Source organism: Chaetodon trifascialis, chromosome 11 (genome assembly GCF_039877785.1).
Source record: "Chaetodon trifascialis isolate fChaTrf1 chromosome 11, fChaTrf1.hap1, whole genome shotgun sequence".
NCBI classification, from domain to species: Eukaryota; Metazoa; Chordata; class Actinopteri; order Chaetodontiformes; family Chaetodontidae; genus Chaetodon; species Chaetodon trifascialis.
Window position 1 is genome coordinate 9,048,469 of NC_092066.1, and position 8,474 is coordinate 9,056,942.

At 40.7% G+C, this 8,474-nt stretch overlaps 1 protein-coding gene across 1 annotated transcript in view; it reads right to left on the reverse strand.

Annotated features, from left to right (window-relative positions):
- Window positions 1-3,810, reverse strand: part of LOC139339064 (vasoactive intestinal polypeptide receptor 1-like) — a 28,625-nt gene extending 24,815 nt beyond the window's left edge. Inside the window, exons 1-2 of the mRNA XM_070974502.1 lie at window positions 3,628-3,810; window positions 2,739-2,847 (exon numbers count right to left, since the gene is read on the reverse strand). Coding sequence (XP_070830603.1) covers window positions 2,739-2,847; window positions 3,628-3,744 — 226 coding nt within the window. The 5' untranslated portion in view covers window positions 3,745-3,810. The remainder of the gene's footprint in view (window positions 1-2,738; window positions 2,848-3,627) is intronic.
- Between the last annotated feature and the right edge of the window lie 4,664 nt (window positions 3,811-8,474).

The window sequence follows — 8,474 nt, forward strand, 5'->3', positions numbered from 1 at the left end:
TTCCATAATTGCATGCTGGTGTATAAACAGATGTTTATATATAACTTGAAATTCTATGAAATATTTCTTCATGAGAAGATAAGACTTTATTGATCCCACACTGGGGAAGTTAAAACCGCATGAAACTGAACACTTAACATTAATAAATACTTAGAATGACCATATATCTGCTTATGCCAGCATTATAATGTGTTACATGATTTATTATATGTGTATATGCTGCTTATTAATGATGAATAGCTGCTCTAGCTGCTCTGTAGCAATTCCTCGAGGTAAAAACCAGCATGGTTACATGTTCACAGTGACAATGCCAATGGTAATGTCATTAATTTAGCATGTTAGCATGCTAAAGTTTGCTAATCAGCACTAAGTACACAAAGTACAGCTGAGGATCATAAACCAAAGGAGTGGGCAAATAAAAATTTGACCAGATGACGGCACTCGATGAAAAGCCAGGGGAGCAGGGATTCATCCACTGGGCACCAGGTTTCATGCCAATCCATCCAGCAGCTGTTGACTTATGTCAGTCTGGACCAAAGTGATGGACTGACAGACCAACAAATCTATGCTGCCATCTGTAGAGTTACACCACTAGTTTGGCTAAAAATGCCAAATATTTGCTGCTCCAGGCTCTAAAGCCTGATGGTTTTCTGCCTTTCTCTATTTGATAATATTGTGAACTGAATATCTTTGGGTTTTTAACTTTTTATTGACATATCGTGCTTAAACTGTTAAATGAAAAAAATCTACAGATTAATTGATAACATAGAATAATTGTTAGATGCCAAACGCATCAAGGAGGACAACAGTAACTGGCTGATTTCCAGCCAATGGCAGCACATTTCACAGCAGCATACAGCAGCGTGTGACGTGGACCGGGAGTCACTGATGAGACTGATGATGATTTCGCTAAGGTGATGTTTCAGCTCGACTGTCCAACCCTGCATGATTGCACATCACCTGCATGTTTGGCATCACGCTGATGGACGCACAAACACACCTACTCGGACAGTGAAATCCATCAGCAGACTTTTATCTGCTTAATGAGCAGCGGATGACAACATTGCACTAAAGTGTTGTGTGCCTCCGGCGTTCAGAGTCATCGGGGGTAATTACGATCAAATTAGTCTGGAAATGTTAAAGTTCATCACTCTCGCGGAGGGGAGCTGTCAGAGTGTTGTTATTCTGGGGCAGTTTCTGATGAAGTGGGGAAGAGCTCGACCTCAGTGACACAGTGCCTTATGGAGACATGCAGCGTGGCCCTCTGGGAGATGCCAGGTTCATTACTATATCATGAAGTCACTGAGTCACACTGGAAGGACAAACAGGTGACGCCTCGCCAGGAGGAAGTACAGGTGTCACTGCGGGTATTAGATCAGTCTGATGAGGCCTACATGGTGTAATAATGCACTCACACATTATAGATCTGAGTCACTCTCTGCACTCAGTTTTTTCAGAATAAGATAAGAAACATTATTCATCCCACACAAGGAAATTAAGTGAAATTAAAGTGGTGTCACACTGTTGTCCTGCTGCTACCAGTGCAATAACTTTAAATTTATTCAGGTCATTTGGGGAAAGTAGAAGTAGCAATAGTTATAAAATAATTATAACTATAATTAGAAGTCCTTCATTCAAAGTGTTACTATGGGAAAAGTACAGACTTATTAACAGAATATATAGTATTATAAGCAAAAGTACTCATTTTACAGAATGGCTCCTGTCAGTGTTGTGTTATAATATTATCTGATCATTATTATTTATCCCTAAACATGTAAGCAGTGCTTTCAACAGATATAAACTGATCATGTGTTTCATTAGTAAAGATCTTAATATTGAATGAACCATAACAAGAGCCATGACATAAATGTGGTGGAGTGAAAAATACTCAAGTACTGCACTAATACCTCACATCACTGTTGTGAAAAGTAGATTTGGACTCCTTTCCGTCTTTCTGGTCATTAATAAAAAAAAAGAAAGGTTCTCTTGTACAGCTGAGCAAAATGTTGTTTCATCAGTTTTTGATAAAAAATAAAATTAATTAGCCACTATCTTGATAGTTAAGTGATCTTTTTAGACGTTTAAGATAAAATATCAATATTCCTGCTGCTCACATGTGAGGATTTGCTGCTTTTCTTTGACCTATGTGATAGTTAAGTGAATATTTGGAGATTTTGGACCGTTGGTTAGACAAAATAGGCAATTTGAAGGCGTCAGCTCGGGCTTTCAAACACTTTGATGGGCAGTTTTTACTATTTAATTGTTTAATTAAGGAAACATTTGGCAGATTGACTGACAATAAAATCCATCGTTAGTTGCAGCTCTCCAGCAAATGAGATACAAATCAGATAAAGACAGATAAAACTACTGAAACCTAAAAAGTGAGATTGAGCGTAAATTATTTGGTAACGTAACTTTCAAATCAACCTTGAATGCTTTCTGTAAAGTCAAGACTCCTCAACATTTCGACCTGTCAGCCACTGAAGTCATGTGAGGGTTTTTTTTTTATCAGCGACTCATCAGAGGTTCAACACATGAACTTTGCTCCCATTGCCACAAAAATCAAACCACAGAGGGGAAAACCAGCAGCTAACAGGCAAATAAAGCGCTCCAAAGAAAGTTTGCCCCGCATCATTTCCCTTGACGTCTGCCTTTGTGCGCGTTTTACTCCCCGACACGTGTCAGAGTGTGCGTTGGTGAGCGCAAACACAGAGCAGCAGCATCACGCATGAACCCACCGCTGCGGTCGGTCCGGTTCTGCGCTTCGCTCCTCCTCGTCTGACTGCAAACCTCCCGAGCCCTCAGGTGCTCAGAGATGATGGCGCAGTCCGGATGAATCCCCTCAGCCTGCAAAGAGGAGAGAGCTTGGTTTATCTCCAGCGGCGCACACACACACGCAGCGCAAAGCGGATGCGCTGCGCCGCTCGCTTGGAGGAGCAGTTGTGCGTGAGTGGGTGCAGCTGGAGGAGAAACGAGGGGGAACCGGTCCAGTGAACAAACACCATCAACACAGACACACACGCCTCTTTGGACAGATCACTTGGTTTTTGTCACTGGTCAGGGTGGAGGCATTTTCAAGACAGGAGTCCCATTATTAGCGGCAAATTAAAGCTCTTTATGTTGATATTTTGCTCTCAAATGGATGAAATTTCTGATAAGAATTAAAGTAATTTCTTTCAGCATGCTTTTTTGCAATTTCACGCTCAAACCTTGACGCAAGACTTCATCAGAAGCAGCCGCACTCTCATGTTTCCGCACATCTTCCTCCTGTTCTCCCTCTTCATTTTGCCTTTGATTGATGCCAGATGGATGGGTGTGATGGATGCAGGTCGCGAGCCTTGATAACCACTAATTAGCGCCAGCAGCTTAATGAGGACATTTGCTGTCCAAGTGCAAAGAGCCAGAGAAGGACAGGGGATAATAATGGCATCAGCGCGGCGAGAGAAAAAAATGTCATACTGGGAGTAATTAAGCCAATCGTTTCCTAATTAGCAGCTTCTGTCGAGTAGAACATGCAGAAGAGTCAACTTGAGCTGCACTTTGAGCTGCTCTTAATTCATGAATGGGAGTATTTTGTCCCACATAGGAAGACTGTACACATGATGAAGGAGTAGAAACGTCACTCACTATAGGTCTGTACCACAGATGAAGATAGAAGATGAGGAGAATGACTTTCTCCTGTCGTCCCGGCAGCCCCTTCAAACACATGTCCATGTTCTTATCTGTCCGCTTTGTATCCCTCATCGGATGATGATGATGATGATGGTGGCGGTGATGATGATCCGCGCGCAAATCCAGGTTATTTGTTCCTCTGCTCCTCTTAAACACTCACTTCTTCTTTATCGCCTCGATATGAAAATGTCAAACCTAAAATAGATGAATCCTCACTCACCCCGCGAGCTGCAAAGTTGCGGGAGTGAAGAGCTGCTGTCACACATCTGCTCTCTCTCTCTCTCTCTCTCTCTCTCTCTCTCTCTCTCTCTCTCTCTCTCTCTCTCTCTCTCTCTCTCTCTCTCTCAGGTGAATGAATGTCTCCATTCAGAGAGATGACAATGGGAACAGGTGATGAAACAAACAGACAGTGGCCTAATTTCAATTCACAAAATGTATTTAGCAAATATTACCTACTGCCAGATGCATGTATGTCTCCAACAAAACCTTTATTTGTCCACTCCCTGAGAGGCAAATGATTTAATATTGAACATAGGGTATACTGTGTGGGAAACACATATCTGCTGCTGATAAGTCAACTTTTCATGAGCTCAGACAGACAGCAGATGATGCATTTTCCAGCCTAAGAGTTTATTTGTCATTGAAGAACACTTAATCTTTCAGTTTATCAGGGAAAAAAAAAAAAAAAAGAAGATTTCAAAATAACCACATTTGGACTTACATGGTTTTCACTGGACATGAAAGGTATCTGCAATCTGAAAAGTAATCAGTAGCTAAAGTTGTCAGACAAATGTAAGGGAGTAAAAAGTACAATATTCACCTCTGACATGAAGAGGAGTAGAAGTACATATAAATGGAAAGTACAAGTACTTTGAATTTGCACTCATGTGCAGTACTTCAGTGAATGCATGTAGTTAGATTCCACTGCTGGGTGTGTTAGGATCGATATGTTTGCTTTCTTTGCCCAAGGACGTGTACCGCTGTCAATGGTATCTGAAAACACGGGTGATGCAGTAGCTGAAAGCCAGCCATGTGGGTTTTGATTAGCACGGGGGCTAAAACCTCCACCTTCGCATCTTTGAAGAAGAACATATTTCCATGTTGCTCCACTGGAGCTGGTTTATGGTCTGTAATTTACAAATGGGGCCATGTGAGACAGTTTCCAGGTGTGAATGTGGAGCAGGCCACTGCTACAAAAGCAGAATAAGAACACGGGATTCAACCTTCAGCTTAGTGATTCATTTACAGGAACATTTACCGCCGGGTGTTCAGCTAAAGCTCCTCGCAGGCCGGAGAAGAATACGATGCTCGTCGCTCGTGTGAATCTGTGTCCCGGTGGCTTCAGAAATGATTAAAAGCAAACCTCTTGATATACACGGTAGCATGTTATCAGGTTTCTGTAATCACTGTAGCACAGGCTTTCCGTGAAGCTAATCCCGAAACTCTGTGACCATTCACAAACACAAAAGATCTGTGTGAAAGCACCGACGCTGAGCACTGACGCTGTTGGCTAATGGCTCATTTTTCAAACATTTTAGCTGTTTGCATTGAAAAACGGCTTTGCATTCCCTGTTTGATCACCGGCTTCAGTGCTGTGGAGCAGGGATGCCTATCTATCCATCAGCAGTCGGGATGGTGTGTGAAGTGAAAACAGCCGAGTGTTTGTATCCTACTCAAGCTCGAACCGATTGCACTGTAAACGTGTCAGGCCTGAAGCTGGGAAAGCTCAGGTCAGATGAAGCCAGTGATCGTCTGCAGCTCAGAGTTATTTTCATTATCAATTAATCAGCTGAATGTTTTCTTGAGTAACCAGCAAATAGCAAAAAAAAAAAGAGCCCATCGTGGCATCATAAAATGTCACTCTTACACTGTTTTGATCCAAAGATATTTGGTTTTGCTATCATAAAAGACAAAAACCCAGAAAATATTTTACTTTTTTTTTCATTTTTCTTTAAAAAATACTTTATTATTGATTTTGTTTTTTGTTGATTGACTAATTGACTCTAATTAATAGAAATAAAACTCATTCCTTTACCACAGAGCAAAATAAATACATTAAATAAATACATTATGCACATCAGGATTTGTTTCTCTGAACACTGTAAACAACATTTTACACTTAAACTGCAGCAAAAAAAACAAACAAAAAAAACCTTTTGAAAAGTAAGACTTTCTGACCAGAACTCGTGCTAACATGACGTCGGTCATCATCACAAGGACGCCATTGTTTAGCAATCCACACTGAACTCTGACTGCATTACATGATGAAAGGCTGACAAAGAGGAGAGAGAGGCAAAGGATCTAAAGCTCCTGCTTTCTATTTGCTGATAATCAGCAGTGAAAATCACTGGGTCAAAATTTAGGTCAGAACATCACCAACACAGTACAGGCTTCACTCTGCCCAGCAGGGGTGTACAAGGGATTGTTTAGAGCCACGGTTGGTATTCTTTTCATACTATTGTTGTTTTATTTACCGGAAATAAAATATGGTACATTTATGGACAGAATACAAGACACCCGTCCCAGGAAGACACCCAGACTGGTGTGCTGTTTGCAGGCATTCTGCGTCTTTCTGAGGTTGTTTCTCGTCTCTGTGTTGTACTTTTGCATCTTTTTGTTGACGCTTTGTGCCTGTTTGTGGTTGTTTTGTGTCCTTTTGTGGTCAGTTTGAGTATCTTTGAGATCATTGCACATCTCTCTGAGGTTGTTTCACGTCTGCATGTTGAGCTTTTGCGTCTGTGAGGATTTGCTGCTTTTATCTGTTTTTTATCGTTGTAAACTGAGTATGTTTACAAGATGACTGCGAACAAGATCAGTGTTATATGAAGGTTTCATTTGCAAAAACAGGCTTCTCTGCTTTCATTCATTTTCTTAGATCGTAGGTTTTTTGTGCACTCCAGGGAACATCAGTCAAACTGGCGCTGCTTTGGGGCTTTTGCCTTTCATGGATAGTGACAGCTGACAAGAGACAAGAAAGGGGGAAGAGAGACGGGATGACATGCAGTAAAAGGTCTGGACTGGAACCTGGACCACTGCAGTAAGGACTCAACCTTCAAACATGGACTGGTGTTTGGTTATTCATTTTATCTTCACATATTCTATTTTATGCAATTATGCAAACACAACCGTTTTGCAAAATGAAAATAAAGTGCCATCACTGTTTGTCCTGACATTCATATTCTTCTTCCTGACAGATTTTTGGCTCAACACGGCCTCAGCCCTAAAGCCCAGTACAGGCCATGTCAATGCTTCGAGACAAATACACAGTGAAAGGTCTTGGTGAAAGAGGAATGTCACTCAGTTTCAGCAGTCGTGTGTTTTTTCCCCGAGGCTCAGATACAGGTCACAGGCAGTACTTGTAAATGTATGTCTCCTGGGGCTAGAGAGCTAACCATCAAATTTTGGGATGGAAAATGTGGCTCCGCTCAGCGTAAATACGAACACAAATGTGTTGTATGTTATTTGCAGTCAAATTGTGTTTCAATTCGGTTTCGTACTTGCTAGCAATGCATGACTATGAATTTATTCGGTTTGACAACTCAGCTTCGCATCTGATGGCTCCACAAAGTGAGTGTCACTGGAGCAGATGCTAATTTTACAGCCCGAAGACTTCACGAATTCTAGGTTTCTCTCCCTTCGGACAGAATACAGACTGGCGTGCATTCTTAAAATAAGAAGCATTCATCTTTGATGTTGAAGCCATTTATTTTAACACAGATGCGCACTTATATCTGTGGAGATGGTAACGTTGACATTAACCCCCCTGAAGCAACATACAGAACAGATCCCAGGAGACACATACTGTATCATTCACATATTGGACTTATCTGAACTTGTCTGAACTGCTGTGGACTGATGCCTTCATTTTGGCGCTACCTATAGCCTGGGTTTACTTTTAAAGAGCATCCTGCACAGAATAACCTTTTAAGGATTTGTCAAATTATTGGTCAACCATAGTGGTTGAATGTGGAAAAGAGGTAGGTCTGACTATATGATGTCCTCGCGATGGATGCTTCACTTTGCATGTCTGTCCTTGTAAGAGGAGGTCAGCTGAAGCCAGCGTCCAGACTTCTGTCAGATTACTGAAGATGTCAGAAGTAAATCATCAATCTTCACAGGACAGATTTCAGAACTTGTGCGTCTCGTTCTGAAATATGTATCGATAATGTTTCCTTTGAAGCTTTCACATTGTGCATATAATTCTAAAAGACTGTTATCATTGCAGACTTTTATTATCATTATTTTAACTGTGTATTTGCCTTTTCAGACATTTTTATCCTTGTTACAAAATTTATGAATTGGCTCTATGATAGCTGAACATCTTCAATCATTTTGCATTCATACCATACTGTGTTGCAATTCGTGGAAATTTTACTTTTCAGTTCAGTCATTCTACCAAATAAAAAGGCTGGATTTGTAATTGTTAACCTTTATACCTGCAACCAGCAGTAAAAATAAGACCAACACTACTACCACCACTACAACTATTATTATCATTAGTAACCCAAATAATGTAGTATGTATCCTCTGGTATGTACATATGTTATTAATATTCACAATCATTGTATGGTTTTCCTGCAGGATTTATAGTCAATCTAAATTAGCTCGATTAGTCTGCCCCCTGCAGGAAAAGGGCGGAACAATGTTTGTCTGCACAAGGTACTTAAAACCTGATCTATACTTAAACTTTCTAACAATTTGGCCCATTTCATTTTAAAAGATGTACTGACACATTAACTGAAGTGGAGAGACAAAGACATATACCACACTGTCTCACTTTTCAAAGTAAACATATAAAAATG